Raw genomic sequence first — 20,683 nt, forward strand, 5'->3', positions numbered from 1 at the left:
AGAAGCTTAGAAACTCACCCAAGGTTGCTTGGTTCAGGAATGTATGCGTGTCGAAGCCTGGGTCTGACTGCCCCAACTGTGCTCTTGGTAAACTGAGGTGAATTTACTGTCTTAAGGAGTTGGGACAGTTTTATAGAACAGTATTTTTCACAATAAGAGCATTTTGAATGTATTTGGAATGTTAATGTGTTCTTACAGATAGGAAAAGTTTGTATACATGGAAACATTTTTCAGAATCAAAAGGAGCTATTATACTTTAATAAATTGCAAGAAAGAGAAAAAGCAAGACAGTTATATTTAGTAGAACTTTGTTGAAGTTTTTAAAAGAAATTTTTCAAAGAGCTAAAAACGAAGTTGAAATGAGGTAGAAACCTAGGATTTTATTTCTAGGAGGGAATTTTGGTCATGAGTTAAGAAACTCATCAACCAAAGCTATGACCACATTTCTGTTAGTGTGAATGGCTGGGGGAATAGGAATTGGTTGATAGTGAAAAGGCAGATTTGTAATTTTAAGTGAAAATTTAACATTTAATAAGGTCAGTAGTATATGAGTTTCTAGAAAAGGGGAGTGTTTTTCCTTTGTTTTGAATTTTGAGCTCTAGCTCTGTGGTAACCAAAAGGACATTGACGAGTTGATGCAGCAAAACAACTCAGGAAGCAAACAGTTTGTTTCTTCTTGGGCATGTATGGCAAAAACAAAGTAAATTTCTCTTTACTTATGAATCTATGGTCATTTTAGGTCCTGGTATAAAGGAATGCAATGCCCAGGTCTGCTATAATTTCAGAAAGCCTAGATAATTGGAAGGGAACAGAGCTGCTGTATGAACAAGCAAGGCAGGCTTAAGAAAGTACATTAGTGACCAGGTTGCCGAGGTGAAAGTTTGGATAAGCTCTGAGTTGAGGTATCTGGCTACCCAGAATTTGTGATACAAGGACACTTGAATTTGATACTCATCTTTTGTTTCATCTGTCTCAGTGGCATTTGAGGAGGTACTTAATACTCTGCATAGGAAGAAGAGACTATTAACATTTTTAGTAAAAATAGATTTATTTCTAATATAAACTAGATAGTAAACATTGGGTTTTAGGTGTAGGTATTGTACTAACTGAGAGGCCAAGATGGATAAGCTATTTCCCTAGCCTTCAAGGAACATATATTAGTAACCGGACAGATTTATATAAATAAACATAATAATAACATGTGAACGCCCTTTTTCTTTACTGTAGGAGCATTATTACCTCAATATTACTTTTGTAGAATTCTGTTTGGAATTTCTCAAAGTGACAGGTATGAAATAAATGTTCCCAGTGTGCGTGGGTCCTTTTAGTATTGATGTAAATGTAGATTACTGATATGTTGGCCATTAGCTCAATAGTAAAGACTGAGCGAGTGCCTCCTGTGTGGGAGAAACTGGGTTAAATTCTAAGACACACTAAGCCAGTGATTCACAGAGTCTTGCCTTACTAAGCATAGAACCTAAGAGAGGAGATGGACAGTGTGTCAGATCAGTAAGTCCTGAAGGGAAAATGCAGTGCAGTAACAGCATAGAGTGGTGAGCAGTCTGGTATAGGCATGGGGAGAGGTGGCAGTCAGTAGGTGTATAGGACAACAGAGAAGATAACATTTGGTATCAGCCTGAAAGGATGATTAAGATTTTCAAAGGGAAGCAGCACATCAGAGAAACAGGGAATATGGATAAAATGGCACATGTGGTCAGAGATTAGGAAGCATGAGGCTGAGTAAAAAAGTCATCTAGACAAAACTACTCGTGTTTGATTTGCATTTTGGTATGGGCTCAGGTCCCTTACCTTTGCACGGATCAAAATAAACAGTTGATAGATTGGTCAGACCAGAATGATACATAGACCACAGATGGAGTGGTGCTAGCCTAGAGTATAGACTTTTGAGGTAGTTAGTTCCTAAAAATGAAAGATCTTGGTAAAGAGTCCAGGGTGTTGTTTCTAATATCAGAAGAACAATTCTATAGAGATAAAAGAAAGGGAAATTTCTGGAGATTGAATAGGAATAGGAAGAGGGCATTAGAGCCATGTGACCTAAGGTCAAAGATTATGAAGGTTAATTGGATGAACCAAAAAACCAGGTCCTTAGGTAGGATTGTGAAAAGGATCAGTCTTCACTTAATGATGGACATCAATGATGACTTTGTTCTTGTAATCTTTTTAGGCAGGTTATATTGTGGTTATTTTTTTTTAGTCTCATTTCAACAAAGGTTTTAGGAACAAAAATTCTCAGTTGACTGGTATACTCAAGCAGTATACTGGCGAAAGAGACATTCTTAGCACTTCTGTTGTTAAAGAGGGAGAAGTCTGTAAGAGATCCAGAATTAACTGAATGTGTGGAAATTAAAGGATACCTTGGGTAGGCCATTGTTAGGATAAAATTTTCTTACAAGAAGCATATGTTATACAATTTAAATTTAAAAATTTTCTGTAGTAACTATTTTTACAAACTAGAACTCATTTATGTCAAAGCATCTTTTCATAAGTATGTGATGAGTCCTACCGTGTCTGGCAATCCCATGAAATTTTTAATTATGATTTCTCAAAGCATCTTTAGTAAATTAAAACATTTCCATAGGAAAATAGTCACTTTTGTGTATCATTTACTCCCATATTTAATAGTCAACATATGTCCATAGTTGACTGTATCATCAAAGATGATGATGAAGGGCTGTTGGGTGAAAGTCTTGAACTGTAGGAAAGGGATGTGATTGAGAATTCAGACTCTGAGAAAACCTGAATTCATGTCATGGTTTTTCAATTTATGGGTTCTGACTTTGGCCAACTTGGGCAATCTAAGATCTGTTTCTTCATCTTTAAAGCAAGATAACATTATTGTTTCCTGGTGTTGTAAGGATTAAATTAACTTTCTTATTAATACTAAGCCTAGGGTCTACCATGTAATAAGCACTCCATAATTTTTATTACTATTACTATCATTGACATTGTTGTTTTTAAGAGAAAGCAGTTTTTGGATTCACAAAAAAAAATCTTAATCTGCATCTCCTTTTATTGGTTGGAGAAGTTAGGAACTTGGATAAGCCATTTAATGTTTCTGAGACTTCTCATTTGTAAATGGGAGTAGTAGCAACTATGATCAGGGTTATTGTGAGACTTAAATATCTACATATATAATGCATTTGGTGTAGTCCAGTGATATAGTCTTGGCTAGCAAATAGCTGACTTTCCTTCCTGCCCTTAATTTGTAGATTTCTTTTCTTTCCAGTCAGGCCTTGAAAAGAGGATGGACCAGGCTGTGGAGGAGTGGGATGTTGAGAAGGCTGAAGAACTCAGCAACCAGCTAGCTACTCGAGAGGTAAGACAAACTGATCATACATTATTATATTTTCACATTTTCTAAAATGAGTACACATTCTTTTTATGATCATCGATAAGTTCAGTATTATATTTGACCTAAGAGTTTTCTTTTTGTCTCCTGTCTTCTCTCTTATTGTGCCACTTATTTTGAAACACTGGGTTACATTTTTGTCTTTAATGTTTTAAAATTATTCTGGTCTAAAATTTAGGAATAATCCGTAATTGATATTTGACCGTTGTTTGACCTAGATCAGAGAGCTTTTTTTCAGACATGATTAAAGGGCTAGTTTTCTTTTTCTATTTGTATCTTTAACTCAGCTTAATTCTTGCTGAAGACAGCTATATGTTCTAAAGACACATAGCTCAACCTTCTCTTAACCCTGGCTGAAATGCTTTCTTAACTATATATTCTGCACATGTTCCTCAGCCCTAAAGAATTTTCAGCCTTTCTCCCCTGTAGTCTGTAGAATAAAACTAATAGTTATATTTAGTAGCCTTTTTTCCAACTGTAGAAGGTCACATGAAAGTACTGACTTACACTCCATGTGGACAGGGGTAAGGGTGCAGGGCCAGACTAAAACTGGCAATGTCTTGGTGTTTTGTACTTCCTTTTTGTTCTTTCTAGGAAAAAATCTAGTTTTTATTTTTAGTGCCTGAATTCTTACTTCCTTCATGTCATTCTTAAGCCATAGCTTCTCCCTGGTGTTTAGTTACATAGAAAGCACTGTGGGTTATCTGTGAAAACTGCTGGCCATGCCCAGTGTTATGCTCACCTGTAGGTTAAATGGTTTCCTAAACTGAGACTGGAGATAAGTATATTATTTCAGTAATTATTCTTTGGAGTTACTGTTGCATCCTTCCATCATCTAATACCAAAAATCAACCATGGTTTCCTTCTGTTTTGGGCTGTAAGCCTGAAGGCTCTTGTGGGTTTTATTTATCTTTTTTTGTTGTTGGTCTTAGTTTTTTGAGCTAGTCTTATTCTGAAACTAAGGCTGATTTTGAACTCTGACCCTCCTGCCTTATTTTCCTGAGTGCTAGGATTTTAGGTATGCACCACCACACCCACCTTGAGTTTTATATTTTTACTTGGAAAAAACAAGTTCAGAAGAGAGGCTTAGGGCTTCCAACATTACCTTTTTTTTCTTTAACCCTTGTAAAGTCATTTATCACATTAATGTGTGTGCATGTGTATTAATGATTGATATAAAGGATATTAGAAAGCTCTGATCTTCAGCTAGGGACATTGGCAAGAAGTAGCATAACTGCAGTTATGTGGCTTTTCAGAAAATAGGCTGATAGTTTTTCAAAAAATTATCATTTAAACCACCTTTAAGTGTACAATGTAACTGCATGATGTACATTCAGGTTGTTGTGTAGCAGTTACCATCATCCATCTGCACAACTCCTATCATCTTGTAAAACTGATATAGCACCCATTAAATAACAACTCCACCCAGTTCTTGACAACCATCCCTCTGTTTCTATGAATTTGACTTCTGTAGGAACCTCATATAAGTGGAATCATGTGTTTGCTCTTTTGTGTGTGGTGTAGTTCATATGGCATGTCTTCAGAGTGCATCCATATTATAGTTTGTTTAGAATTTCCTTCCATTTTAGTACTGACTAATACTCCATTGTATGTATTTTTACATTCTGGGTATTTGTGACATTTTGTCTATATGTCCAACTGCCAGTGGATACTTGGGTTGCTCCTACTTTTTGACTACTGTAAATAATGTTACTATGAACATGATTTTACAAAATACCCCTTTGAATTCCTGCTTTTAGTTCTTTTGGATATATGCCCGGAAGTGGGGTTGCTGTATCATAAAAGAAAGTTGTATGGTGTACATTTGGTAATTTTAATTTGGGGGGACTATTGTGACTAAGCATAGCCAGCAAGGCTTTGATACACTCAGGTACCTTGTATCTGAGCTCTCATTGGATATTCTTTATATTTGCTTTTTTCTTGTAAGATTCTCCTCTTCCCTTGTAGTATTTCTCTATTTCACGTAAAAAAGACATATTTTGATTCATAGGGCACAGCTCTCATGCTATAGCAAGTAGTTCACCACTTAGTTACGGCCCCAGCACTGTCACGTGTCTTCAGTCTGTAGTAGTTCCTCAGTCTTTGTTTCTCAGCACCTTAGCCTTTTTGAGGAGTAGAGGCCAGTTAGTTTATGCACACCCCACTGTTTGGTTTTGTCTAATGTTTCCTCGTGTTTAATCTCAGAAGTGATAGTGTGCCCTTTTCCATGTAAGCTATCCAGAGATACATATTAAATCTTTGTCCCACTGTTTGATGGTGTTACTTTGATTATTTGATTAGGGTAGTATCTCTGGTTTCTTCATGGTCAAGTTAATAGTTTCCCTTTGTAATGAAGTATCTTGTAGGGAGATGAGAAGTAATCTGAGAACTGTGTATAATCTTTCTCACTATATTTCCAGCAGTTTTAGCATCCTTTGCTGATTCTTTTCTTGCTTGGAGCAGTTATTACGGTGACTGCCAAATGACACTAGATCTTTAAAATATCATTTGATTGTATTACATCTTTACTTGGCAAACAACACCCAAAATTTGGCTGAATTGAGATTTTGGATTATATAACTTTTTCTGTAATCCTCACAGTAAACCTGGACAATGTCCGAAATGATGTACTGGGTTGGGAAGAGATTGCCATGTTATATTCTGCCCACCAGCAGTGGTATTATACACCCCACCCTGGCCTGCCCCCACCTGTTCACTGGTGAGCTTGCCTTGCTATGTGCAGTGTGCAGCTGCCTGGCAGAAAACCCAGACACAGTGCTTCAGAGGCTTTAGAAATGGACACTTCTTTGAGGATACTGAGGTTCTGTTTGCTGTTTTGTCATCCTGTTATTTTAGAAGTGGGCATTTTATAATACTGACTACCTGTTTTCCATTGTAAGGACTCTTGTTTCCCATCGTACTTTATGACAAGTGAAGATTGCTTTAGAAATACATGATATTTTCAGCAGTTTTGAGAATAGTAAATATTTTTCTTAATTTTCCTTTTCATTTCTTTGTTCTGATAAAATAAAGTTATTTAGTGTAAGATTAAAGAATTGTGATCAACAAGAAAAACAGTAGTGTGAGCCCTATACTTTTTCATGGATAAGTGAAAAGACGTTTCGAAAATGTTTGTTGTCGAGTCACACATGTTGGAAAGATACTGGTGCTCTGTTAATCAGGTACCCATGAAGAATAACCAAGATGGAATTCTTGAATGAACACTTCCATTTGAGATTTAAATTTCCATACTCCTTGCCTTAGTGCCCATCACTCTGGATATGAGAGATGGAATTTGGAGAAGTGTGAGTTTGGGGCAGAAGCCCTTTATGAATTAAGTGTATACATGCATGGTAGGTGTCCTTTGGAAGTCAGGTATATTGGTTTTTAATCAGTACCATTTTCTTTTTTTCAAGAAGCAGCGACTGGGACCTGCTGATAAAGCCTTTGCTCAGAGGCACAGATCCCAGAGTTCTTAAAGTCCTTTCCAGCCATAATCAGTGAAACTAATTTTTGATGTTTAACATCTATAAGCCTGTGAAACCAATAGGGTAGATCAGTTTTGAGAAAAATGAAGCCAAAAGTAGAGCCAAATCTGTAAATAGACCTTGAAAACAGTTCTTCAAAAGCAGTATGCTAAAATAAGACAGTCAATATGCTGTCATTCCAGCAAGTAGATAATTTACCAGAAACACATTCATGATGACAGTGAGGACGTATGGGATCTAGTCAGGAGAGATGCCTCGAGTTCATGTGTTAGAAGCCTAGATTATGCTATTATTTTTGGTTTTGTCATTTAGTGACAAGTTGCTTTGAGATTAAATCTCCTATTGGTTAAATCCTGTGGTGGTGTTAACAGTTTTGAAGGAGAAATAAAGTAGAGGCATATACTTAGCTTTGTGTCATACTGATAAAACGTTTCTAATTTGGAAAAAAAGGTTTTCCTTTAAAAAAATAATACATACACATTTTGAGATTATATATATATGTTAATCTCAGGCTTGGAAGTACATTTGGTTTTTGTTCATTCATATTGATCTTTGAAACCGCCATCCTTTGGTATTGTCTTATCTGACATGTTATACTTGATATAATACATATCATACCAATTTATAGAAGTCTGTAGAAGCAAATATTTTGAAATTAAGTACTAAAGCCTAGATCTAATTAAGTAGGCAGCAGTTAGGTTGAATCTCACATTTTTTAAGGAGGATTTTTCTCTAAGCATCTTCAGGTTAGCTGCTGGAGGTAAAAACCAACTTGGTTTGGCAGTAGATCAGTGTGTTCCCACCATGGGATGAATCATACTTGTGTTAACTAGATACAGTAGTCAGTGGATTTCAGTTCTACCTGTACAGTGTCAGGGCAAAAATAAACAGGGAATTACCTATAAATTTTGTTTGTGCTTATGCCCTCAGAGATTAAGCTTTTTTGGTGAGTAACTGAAATAGGATAGTCTTTGGCAGCATGAAGTAAACTTTACTCCTGGAAAACACCAGTATTCATGTTGTGATATTATAATAACTTTATGCAACCTGGAAGGAATAGTAATGTTATTCTTTGAGGATTTGCAAGGTATTAATATTTACATCTGAGATATTTTGGTTATAATCTAGTCATCTTCACCCAGGCCAAAACTATAAGATTTAATGATAGGATAAAATGTCTCATATTTTAAAACTCATTTTCTTGAAATAAGACTCATGACAGTGACTTGCTATTAAGCACAGTAATCATTTAGAATCTAACCAAAGTATCACAGGTAGAAATGATTGTGTTTGTGTGTGTGTGTGTGTGTGTGTGTGTGTGTGTGTGTGTGTGTGTGGTTTTATCATCTTTATAAATGTAAGTAGGATGAGTTAACTCCATTATAAAGTAGATTGCTAAATTTTTGGATTCCAAAACATAGATAAAGTTAACAAAGTATTTGTAGTTTGTAAATATTTGGTAAAAAAGGTAGGAAAGGCCTTTTTAAAATTTAACTTTGAATTGAGTTGTATCGTTTCATAACGAGTGAATTCAGTGTTCTCTAAATTGGACAGACTATTAATTTGTAACCTATGCTCTAGAGCAGTTTCTTAGAAAACCTGAATGTGTTTTCACTAGAGAGTTGTGTGTATACATCTGAGGAGATAAGTTTTGCATTTTATGTTAACATCTGAAAACTAGTCTTTCTCAGGAATGCTCTGGATACCATGGGACGTGCTTTAGCATTCAGGATTTTTTTCGAAGTCAGTTTATTATTAAGCTTTGGTTTCCCTCAGAGGGGTTGACTATAATTCACCCTTTTCATTTCAGTTATTAGTTTTATGTAGATGTAAGTGCTCTTAATGGAATAGGAGCTGAATTCCCCTCTCTGCCCTGAAATAGAACCTTCTCAAATAATAACAATTTTGACAGATGTACATTAACGTACCTGGAGTACTATCACATCTAGGGTTCAGAATTGAAACATTTGCTTAAATTTTTAAGTTGGACATGCTATCAAACTTAAATTTAAAGTTATATGTCAGAGCTATTATGTTCACACCAAAACAAAAACAAAACTGAATTGAAAGGCACGCTGAAGCAAATCCTTTGGCTCTAAATCCTTTGTTCTATAATCCAGGGAGCAAAATTGTTTTCTTCCCATTGTCGTGAATGCATTCTTTGAGTCGAAATATCTTCAGTTTCTGAAGTAAAACAATTTGCTTAGGTATAAAGCTGAGCACTGTATTCCAGTTAGCTACTGTGAAAAATTGATCACTGGAACCTGTAACTCTCCTGAGGAGGGAGGGGCAGGTCCTTCCTGTTCTCATAATTTTTGTGATTTGTAGCCACGGAGGACTGGGTGAACACCGTAAAAATGCATCACATACTGCTTGTGTAGTTCAAAAATATAAAATTAACATCCCTATTTCAACATTTTATTTTTATGGAAAGCATATTATTTTGTTGCTAGTACCAGGAGTGTGTGTGTATGGCAAGCACAATCTAAGCATGAATTCGGTCATATTTTTACTTAAATAATTATTTCATACAGAGTTGCTTGATCTTTCCAGAGAATCTCTGCCAAAATGTATTTTGTGTCTTTTGAATTTTGCTATTGTGTTTGAACGATTGCTTTCATTTTCTTTGACTTCCAATTAGGCGGTAGAGTTTAGGGCTGTTTTCTTTTTGGTCTGTTTCACTGATTCGCAGTGGGAGAGAGTGTAGGACACTGAACATTGGGGAGGAGTAGGTTTTTGCCTCTGGGCAGCGCCATCAACCACCTAAGGAGGCCAGAGTCCCTGCCTTCCAAGGATGTGTGACTGCTGAGGGGCTTGAGAACCCACTCCCTTCCATTGGATGGTCATCTGTCAGTGTTTTTTAACTTAAATGTTCCTCCATGTACCGTTTTTGTAGTCTGCACAGAGTCTGTGGGACTTTTACATGGTTATTTTAATCCTTTGAAGCCTGTTCTCCATAGTTCTTATAAGTAATTCAGTTGTTACATGTAGATGAACACTTAGGACAGTGTATGGAAAATAAGCTGTCTGTCCAAGCAAGGGAAGGCCTTCATGAATTCCTTTACATCTAGTTTAAAGATATGTTCATTTGCATAAAAAAAACTTTGTGGAGCCTTGAAGTTGGAGCATGGTAGCCTCAGAAAAGTGAAATTTCAGTGTTCGGCAATGGGTTTTTCTCTGAAATTTTAGGTGTGCTTATTCAGATGTCATGGAGTTGTGGGTATTTTCTTTTAACCTTTGGGGCCTGATTGGGTGATAACCTCAAATGGTGTTCCTTATGCTCTCTTTTAATTATGTTTATCTGTGCTTTTAACTAACCTTAAAAAAAGATTTCAGATGTTACAAGTCTAATTAAAGAGACAGACAAAGCACAGTTTATACTGTAGATTTTTTCTGCAGTTCAATTAATCAGCATGTTTTCTCTTTTAATTAAAACCATTTTAGTAAATTAAAGCCCACAGCAAAACACATATATAATTTGTTTGTAATTAGCTCTTAATTGGTGGTAGTTGAAGCTTAGCACCCTTGGTTTCTTTCTTCATGATTGCCATTTTATTAGCAGCCAGTCATTAATTAATCTTTTTCTAATTAGCTTATAAAACTGTTGATGGCACATTATTGTAAATGTGATTTTAAGTTCAAAGCTTGTTAATAGGCTTTCTTACTTAGAAGAACAGAGATAAAGAAATTGCTGAAAACAGTACTACAGTTCTTTTAAAAAACTGTCTTTCTTATGGGGGCTGTGTAAAGCATCTAACTGCTTATGGTTAATTTTTTAATGCTTTTTTCTCCACTTGCGAATGGAATAAGTTGCTTGATTATAAATATCTATATCCAGGAGTAATTTCAACAGGATGACATGTTTTCTCTCTCCTTTGGAATACTGTAATCTACATATAATTTGAAGTCTTAATAGTCATCATTAAAACAGGTGTTATGTAAACTATTTCAATGTGAAATGTGAGTATTTGAATCATGTATATGTATATATGTATATATGCAGATACATATAAGATAAAAATGTGCACATACATCTTTGTGATATTTTTAAAATCTGGATTTGTTGGGTTATGCTTTGAAATAAAGTGATACGAAGTTGTAGGTATAAAAATAAATAAGAGGTGTGTGTACAGTTGTGCACACATGCAGACACACGTACACAAACATATGCAGACATGCCGGCCTGTGCATGCACATTTTTAAGGTGAGAGTGAAGTCAGTTTCTCTGTCAGAAAAAGATGACTTGATTTAAAATTAAGAGTTAAGTGGACAGAAGTGCCGTATCTTGTTTGCTGTCATCAGTGCTCTGGCATCTCAGGTGCGACCATGGTGGGAAATGTACCAATCTGAATGTGGCCATCCTGAATTTACTAAGCAGATATCATGTTAAATTGTGACTTGACTGAAACACATTAGCCATTTTATATTCGTCCTTGAAATATACACCTGTTTTATGAGACTATTTAACTGCATGGCATTCTGAGCTGTTTTTTAAAAATTAGTTATTAGTATAAAGTTTTGAAAGTTATTTTAAAACACAGTATTACCAGTTATTGGTAATCTTGTTCTTATTTGCTTGAACTCTACATGTTATTTCAACTTTGGCTGTGCCTTTGCTTATTTCTTAGAAGGCATTTTATGATGCCATGCAAGAGACACTAGAAAGGGATAGCTGACAAGGAAAAAATTAAAAATTGGATAAAAAGTAAATGAATAATGTCATATTACTAAAAAGATGAGAGGCTAATTTGTGCCGACTTTTTGCTAATTTTGTTCAAGCCTCAAAATGAGGAGCTGTCACCCGTTCTGTGTAGCACTGATGACAGTGCCAATGATCCATGAAATAAGCTGCCGCTGGCTTTGTTCTGATAAGAATGAACAAATCTGCACAATGTTCGGCTCCCAGAATCTCATTTTCATACTTGCATGCAGGCTAAAAGAAATAAGCTGTTTGCAGGCTTGATTAATCAGACATTGGAGGGGTTTTTGTCTCTTTGATCTCTTTCGTCTCCTAGGTAACTTGCTTGACATTAATGTTGAGCTTGAGTAAAGACAATCAGGAATTGTCGACCAAACTGATATAAAAATTAAAGACCTTAACACTTTAAGTACTCCAGTAATGGTTCCGCTTTACTTCAGAAAACATCTGTTTTCATTTAATTAAAGAACAAAAGAGAATGGCATAAATATTTTTCATAGAGACCTATTATTCCATAAAAAGTTAAAGTATGATAATTGGTATTTTTAAATAAGTGCCTTGAAAGTGTTCAAAAGGAGGAAAACTTCATAAATCTGTTACAAGCTAGTAATCTTGAGAGGAGTAAAATATTTTATGAAATGGATAAAAAGTTTATAGTTGTGCTAGATTAAGCTGTTTGAATCAGATACTTCAAATGATTATCAGGAAACACATTTTGCAAGAAAAACTAACTTTATTTTGAAGTTTGTCTTTTAAAAATCTGTAGTATGTTATAAGGATGTGCCATTATATCTATTTTACAACCCAATATGATTTACACATGCTAAACCTGTAAAATTGAAAGGAATTAAAAAAATGTCGCCGTGCAATTGCTTGAGGTTATGCAGACGCTTTTACAAATCTTCCAAGTGGCTGTAAAGATGAATGCCTCAAGGGTCCAGCCAGGGCCCTGCTTTTCCAACCAGCTAAAGCCCTTATCTTAAATCCAAGCAAAGTACCATTAATCTTTTTGAAAGACCTTTTATGGCTTTTAATATATCCCAAATTAGAACATTTTACACCCTTGGTTCCTGAAATATGGTGATAAAAAGCCTTTAGAGCTTAATTTTCCTTACTGCGTGCTCTGACCAATTTGCAGTTCTTTGTGATAATGTTTAGACACCTTAATTAAAATGCAGCAAAATATTGGATGTTCTATATGGAAAATGCTGATACTTTGACTGCACATACAAGAAAATCTGTATATATTTTGATTCATTAAAAAAAAATTCTTCCCATATTGTATTGCTGCTGTTATCTGATGACCCCAAACAGTTTTTAACGTGGAAACCATTGACCAAGCTTTTGTGGTGTTTACAGTGAGTAGGAAGATGCCTTTTTCTTTTTATAGATGGAGAAGGAAGGGGGATTCTTGTCTGCCTGTTTTATTTGTTTGTAATCCTGAAACACAGCGTGATAATCTTTTATATTCTGGAACTTGGGTTAGTCATCTTGACTGGAAAACTATTTCTTCTCAGCCATCTCTTTCCACTAAAGGCCTTATTCTTTTATGTTTCCAGGTATTCTTGTTCTTTTTCTTTTTCCACAGAAATAAGTGAAGGCATTCATTTTAAGCATGTATAGGACACAAAAACACTGTGACTTTTCACCATCATCACAAGTTAAAAGATTTTCTGGTAAAAAAAAAAATACATAGACCAGGTTTGTTTAATGTTTTCAATTGAAGAATATTCTCTTTAACTCATGATGATATGTAGTTCGAAATGCACCTTGTACAGGAACACATCTCTTTGGAAGGATTCCTATGTGTTGGTCTGATAGTTTCTTACATTTATTCGGTTCACAAAATAATAGAGCCCTTTCCTACAAATACTTTGTTATACACTCTAATGAGTTATTTTTAATAGTTTATACTTAGTATATGTGTACTGTACACTGGTTGTCCTGGGATGGCTTTAATGTTACTGGAAGTAACTCTAAAGTGTACCCACATGGTCACAGCCAAGGTGAAGAGTCCATTGGAGTCAAGCAACTGCATGTCCACACACTGAGAGGCTTCTTGGTTTATCTGTCCTGAAACTAACAAACCCATAGTAGGAAATTTCAGTAAGTTAAAAATGTAAAAATATGGCTTAATTTATAACAGCTTTAGAAAGTAATTTTCTTAAGTAGGCATGATGGTTCACACCTATAATTCCAGCTTCTCAGGAGGTGGAGATGGGGAAGATTGTAGTTCTAGGGCAGCCAAAGATAGGGATAGAATGGAATTAATGGAATGGGTTAGTGAGACCCCCATCTCAACAAAACAAACCTGGCATGGTGTGGCATGTCTCTCATCCCAGCTATGCAGGAGGCCGTAGGTAGAAGGATTGCAGTCGGAGGCCTGCCCTGGGCAAAAAAACCATGAGACTGTACCTGAAAAATAAAGCAAAAATGTCTAGAAGTGTGGCTCAAGTAGTGCCTGCTGAGCAAGGTTGATGCCGAGTTCAAACCCCAGTGCCCTTTCCCCCCAAAAAAGAAAGTAACTTTCTTACATTGTTAATGCTACGTGGCAGAATGGTTCAGATCATTTAGTAGCTGAGTGGGTCTATTTGTGGGGGGAGTAGTGCAAGACTATCACATCATATCACATTTGCAGTTGATGTGGAATACGTAGGAATGGAATTAATGGGAAAATACAGATTTTTATGTTTTGTATTTTTGGGGATGGGGTGGGTGGGAGAAAGACTGAAATCACTCACTTGAATGTGGACAGACAAGTACACCTTAGCACAGGTCACAGGCTGCGTTTTATGGCAGAACAGCTTCCTAGGTGCACTTATTACTCCCCAGGTTCCTGTTTCCCATCTCTCTTACATTTAAGTGGAGCCCTGTGAATAGTTCTGACCAGTGGACTGTGAGCAGACATGATGTGTGTGTCACTTCAGGACTAAAGTATTGAAGAGTCTGTATGAGACCTTCCCACTCTTCTTCTACCACAGTGAGCCCAAAGGCCATGGGGGAGATGCTGGCACCACAAGATGGAGGAGAGCCCTGCCTGTCCACAGGGACTTCAAGTGAAGTAAATGAAAGTTCAGCCAGTGAGATTGGGGATCCATTTGATAGTGCAGTGCCCACCAACCTAACCCAGCCTGAAGGTGCTAGCTTGATTTATTTTCTTTTATAGGTATGAGAGGTGGATAAGAATTCCATCCTAGTGAAAAATGATGCCACCGCATCCTCACAGTTTCATCTTCTCCTGAGATGATCATGCTACAACCTTAACCTTTTTTTATGGCTGATCTTGGAGAACTTTTCACTGATAAGAAAAAAGCCAGCAGAACAGAGCATTGAAGCAGTCATGCTTCACTCACAGTTTGATAGCAAAGCCTGTGTAGCTTTGTGCTGTGTCTCCTGCACCTGAACAGTGCAGTAAGTGTGCAATTCTGTCACCATAAAGATTGTGGAGTAAATGTTCTCCTTATGAAAAAGATGACAGCCAGTTGGGAAGCTAACATTGGTTTGAGTTTTGAGAAGGCACTGAGGTCGCTCTGCTTTCTCCAGTGGGTTGCAAATCATAATTAGTCATTCTTCATCCACTTTTGTGCTGATGTATGTTGGTTTAATTGTCAGCTTCCATCTGTTTGCTTATGTATTTTACATATAGTCTTTCCTGAACCGAAAGATCAGATGTATTTTTCTCTCATTTATAAACTCTGGCCAGTTCTTGATTACCACTTGTCTGTTTTGCCCTAAAGGAAACTGTTCACGAAGATAAACTGAAAGCTTGTCAAGCATGCCCGACCTCACTTGTCTAAATTGGCTTCTTTCTTTCCACATGTGCTCTTAACCTTGTACCATGTCTTCTTCTTGGCAAGCAAACCCCAAAAACTAAGGCTTTGATATGTTGAATTTAGAGTACCTTCCAGGTTGTTTCTTCTCCTCGAGTTTGCCTATTTACTAATGTGCAAGGAGTGAAGGAGTAGAAAAGGCAAGAAACACTAAAGATTATTAGCCATTGCTATTTAACCTATGCTTGAGGATTCATATAGGAGGCGTTCTAAAATACAAACCCACCAAATGAACGTATCAGCATTCCCATTCTTGGATACTTGCTGAGGAATGCTCTGCACTTGAAGAGCTGGAGAAATGCAGAAGCTAGAATTTAGAGATTGAGTTAGTGAGGGGGTGTGTTTTGAATGGACCTTGGAGGACTGGCAATGGGGGCATCAGGGGGCATAAACAGGGCCCTGCCCAGGGAACCCCTGGCTCCTGGAGTTCAGCCTCTTCACCTTCTAGCACCCCTTATATTCTTTTCTCTCTCAGAGACTTAAAAGCTGTTGCCCACCATACAAAGTGCATTGATGAAGTAGTAGTTAGCTTTCCCATGTTTATTAATCCCATCTGTGACTGCCAATCAGAGCTTCTGATCAGCCTGAGATAACTGGTGTGACCATACTGAGTTGCTGTAAGTCTAGCCCAGAGCAAGATGTCTCTGTCAGTCTGGTGCAGCGTTATCAGGGCAAATTCGTGTTCGGCCTACAAAATTGCTGGGATAGCTAGAAGAGCCTCATTACTACCTTTGTGGACCCTCGAAGGGCCTCAGTTTGGGAAGGATTTCCATCTGGGAGATGGTGCAATTAGGGTAGGGGTCTTTTGGGAGGGGGAGAAAAATATGGGCCACATCTGTGTGTTTGTTACACTTTGTTCAAGGGGCCTGAGTATAGATTTCTAATTTGTAGACATGGTTATGCTTACCCACATGTTCATAATTGTTTGTATTATTGGAATTCTTATAGTAGCTAGAATATTTATTTTCACTTTTTTTTTTCCCTTTTGCTCCTTTGTAATTCTTAGCTTGGTGTAAAAATTGCCAAAGCAATTGCCTGCCACAAGTTTGTAAAAGCCAAAAAAGAGGCTGAAAATTCACAGGCTGCTCGAAAGAAGAAGAAACTGGCATGGGGGTGAGTTGACTCAAGATCTTTGTAGTAGTTCTACTAACTTCACAGGAGTTGCAGAAAGCCTGCTGAGGCATTTTGTGAATCCAGTTTGTTGGCAGCTGGATTACTTATTTTATTCTTAGTATCTTTATATCTTAGTATCTTAGTATAATCTTATCAGATTATAAATAGGAAGGCATTTCTTCATTCTGTTTGATACTTATTTTGTAAGGAATAGAGTGTGTGAAATCTTTGAGTTTGTTTTCCTTTGGTCACTTAGTAAGCATGTTTCTTTAGGAAAGTATTTTTATTTTAGAAATAAATTGAGATTTTTATGTTCTTCCTTTTAGGTTTGAAGCAAAGAAGCGATGGGAAACCAAAAGCAACATGGGATATATGTAACTCTGCAAAGTTCTTCAAGACACTTGGAGACTTCATGCTCAATTTACTGGAAAGATTTACTTACTTAAGTTAAATATGTCAGGAAATTGATAGAAGTAGACAAAAATGAGCATAAAACTTGGGAGTTGGTTATCAACTCTATTCTGTCTTTTTCTAAGGAGTTCATTTTTTGAAGGGAATCTATTTTGTTATTTGTGTAAGAAATCTAGCACAAGTACAGGAAAGAATAGAATGTTATTTATTTATTTATATAGACCTACAGTATGAAATCAATTTTGCTTTCCATCTGTTTGATACAGCATAGCCTTATACTTTCTTATCTGTTCTTGGCATAGCTGTACTTTTTCTGAATTGTGTTTTTGAGATTAGCTTTTGTCTATAATGGATTAGTCATAAGTACAAAAAAGTCTCAGTTGTTACTGTCTATATAAATGACTTTAATTACCTTAATGCTATAAAAATCATTAATTCTTTTTTGGAGGCAGTAGAGTTGATATTTTAATATCAAGTAATAAAAGCAATTGATTAATTTCTGTATACCTTCAGGTGAAATAACGAAGAGGAGGACAAAATGTAGTATTTAGAAGATAATTTAAATTCAGTTCTACCTGGAACTGTCTTTCTAAATATCTCTCAGCCATGTCATTCTTTAAATGATGAGAAGAGAATATGGCATAATTGTATGAAACAGACAACTATAACTCAAGATAACATAACTTTGAATTGTCTAAGAACGCGTTCATTTGTTTTTACTCCTCTTCCTTATTACTCATTAAATAATAATATGAGTCAATGAGTCTGAAGAGAGGACTGGAACCATAGGAAGGTGTTTACATTAGATGCATGTTCCACTGTCCTTACAGGAAAGGGCTTTGAGAAATCACTTAACAAGGTGGTAAAAAGGCCATACTTGGATGCTATGAAAAATGAGTCCTGGCTATCATTACAGTATTATGTTAGTTTTTAGACTTAAAATAGCAACACCGTTTTATTAATTTATGGTGATGTATTTAATTTTTTCTCTGTGTTCCAGAGTAAGTGAATAATTAGTTGCTATTTAAGAGTCCAAAAATCATGTCTTGCTTCTGTTTAATTGAAAAAAACTATTATAGAGAAAGCAAAATTTTGGAGGTCGTAAATCTCCTAATTTATTATGAAAAGGTTCTCAGACAAAACATGGGCAAATCGTAGATTTTATGACTTACTACCCATTTTAGACTCCTCATGCATCAGTACAAATGCACAGAACAGAAACCTTTTCTCTAAGAATCCATAGTGCAGGAAATAGCCACTCCACAATCCACTGGTTCTGTCTGAAACATAAGAAATGTCACCTTTAAGCAGAGGTCAGCATAGATCATCTCACCATTTCCCTTGGGCCTCTGTCCTGTTACCCCCCACCCCTTATTTGTACTTCCTTAGGACATTTAGTGACCCTTGTAGGCACATTTCACTTTTGCCCAGGCCTTGTCAGAATGGCCTCTTTTATTGTCTGACTTGGGAACCTCTGACTCAAAGTCTAGCCGCCAAAGCCCTCTTCACCTCATCCAGTGCCAGCATTTGCCCCTCAGCACCCTAGTAAGGGTTCTTGGGAGCTTTTTGCCTGAGTGAAGGGTGGTGTAGTGGGATGAGAAGTGGGAGGGGACTCTTGGCAAGGGAAGCCACATTTGTCTCCTTAAATCCATCTTTTGGAGACATGAGTTTTGGAAAGCTTCAAAACATACTGGTACTTACACAACTAGGTGGGAGGAAAGGATCTGGAGAAGGGGCTTGGTATCTTGGTTTGTACCTGCTGACCCCTTCTTTGGGACCAGTTTTATTTGATCAACTCTAATACAAACTAGACATTTTGCTTATTAAAGCAGTGAATGGGAGTATTTTTCCTAGACTACCCATGTTGCCCAAGGGGTGTGGTCATTTGTCCTTTCCATTCTGGTCACATTGAAATAAGGATTCCTTGTGGCTCAGTAATAATTTCACTTCCTGAAGCTTTAGCATGTGTGTTTACTACCACCAACCACTTGAGTTAGATTAGTAATGTAAATGTCAGTTTGTGAACTGGGATGAATATGTTTTAGACCATGGTATGGTATTAATGTAACTCTGATTTATTGTTTAAGTACTTTAGGCTAAAACGGCTTACTAAAGAATAGTAATTTTGAGCTTTACAGCACTAGTTCCAAGAAGTAAAGTTGGTAGTGCAATCTTGAGGGCTCCTAAAGCCCTCAGGACATTTCTGATTTTCAGCAGAACATTCTATTTCTTTTGCCAAAAGGAGAGTTTGAATGTATAATATATAATCTCAAGCTTGCTATAATTAGTTCTGATGACAGTTAAATACCTCAGCCAAGACTGTAAATTAGTAGCTAAGCAGGTTTCTGCAACAGATCATAAATCTCAAAGTCTATATTTTAAACACTTTTTTTTGGGGGGGGTAGACAGATGAGGGAGGGGCAGGCCAAGGATAGGAATAAAATATTATCTGAACTTTAGGTAACAACTTTAAGTCTCTCATTTAAAATCTGCTGATATCCTTTATACCTGTTGTCTAAAATGTTATCTTTTAAGTATTTTAACAATTCAGGTTATTGATAACTAATAAAAGATGTTCGAATTTAATTCTTAAAATATGAAGATATACATAAAATGTCTAAATTTTTTTAGGTAAAGGTTACGTTTTTTTAGAAATGTGTATCTTAATAACTGAAAATATTGTATGAGGCTAATGTTGAAATAAAATGCCAATTGTACACTATTTTTTAAGAGATAATAAAGTTGGGGAAACAAGTTGACATTGTGTCCCATTTTGGAAAATTAACTTGGTGAATCCTAGTTGTCAAATTCAGAACCTGCTGAGACAATTCAAGTTTTTCTCTGTTGGCAGAAGTCACTTTTATTTTTAGTTTCTGGCAGAGTTACAAATGCTTTGCATGTCAATTTAATATTTTTTTAAGCCAACTGTTTGTTCATGGGCTTAAAATTTACACTCTACTAAAGTCTTAGCCTTGACTTTCATGAAACAAATAGCAATATTTGGACAAAATATGTGCATGAAAATCTTTCTCTAAGCCCAAATGTGGATTGGTATGTGTGGCATCATTGCCTTCTAACCTGGTAACTGAGGTGAACATACTATGAAAAGGCGAAGGCTTTATACACACCCTTGGTAACGCTTTTCATGTGCCCTCATTAGGAAGTAATCAGAACGTGTTTTTAGATTTTCAAACTTGAATTACTGGGAGATACTATGCTAGAAAGTAGACTGTTGGTAAGTTTCGGTGAACTATCAAGAGATACTTTACTAACACATATGTATTTTCGGCCTTTGTAACATACTGAAGCAGTGAGACCATGACACCCATTTTCCTTTTTTTTTTTTTTTTTGGTAGTAGTAGTTTGAACTCAGGGCTTCGTGCTTGCTGTGTATAGGTGCTCTACAGCTTGAGCCATGTGCCAACCCTTTTTGCTTTGGTTATTTTGGAGATACCTCCTTTTTTTGCCCAGGCTGACCTGGACTACAATCCTATTTTCCTATTTTATGCTTCCCATTGTAGCTGTGATGACAGGCATGTGCCCCGCCCCCGCCCGTGCTTTCTTCAGTTGAGATGGGGATCTCATGAAATTTTTTTTACCTAGGCTGGCCTAGAACCACAGTCTTCCCACTTTCAGCCTCTTGCCTGGCTGAGATGATAGGCACATTGCTGCTGTTCCCAGCTAATGGTTGAGTCTCTTTAACTTCACGTGCCCAGGCTGACCTAGAACCACGATTCTCCCATTCTTAGCCTCCATGTAACTGGGATTACAG

General features: G+C 36.5%; 1 protein-coding gene across 2 annotated transcripts in view; it reads left to right on the forward strand.

Moving 5' to 3' along the window:
- Fam204a (family with sequence similarity 204 member A) overlaps positions 1–19,696 on the forward strand; it is a 31,108-nt gene extending 11,412 nt beyond the window's left edge. Inside the window, exons 6-8 of one of the 2 annotated variants that reach the window (XM_074078213.1) lie at positions 3,248–3,337; positions 16,394–16,500; positions 16,827–19,696. In XM_074078213.1, the coding sequence (XP_073934314.1) occupies positions 3,248–3,337; positions 16,394–16,500; positions 16,827–16,878 (249 nt within the window). In that variant the 3' untranslated portion in view covers positions 16,879–19,696. The remainder of the gene's footprint in view (positions 1–3,247; positions 3,338–16,393; positions 16,501–16,826) is intronic. The other variant, XM_074078214.1, reaches the window with a different exon arrangement.
- Positions 19,697–20,683: the final 987 nt, after the last annotated feature.

Source organism: Castor canadensis, chromosome 7 (assembly GCF_047511655.1).
Source record: "Castor canadensis chromosome 7, mCasCan1.hap1v2, whole genome shotgun sequence".
Classification (NCBI taxonomy): Eukaryota; Metazoa; Chordata; class Mammalia; order Rodentia; family Castoridae; genus Castor; species Castor canadensis.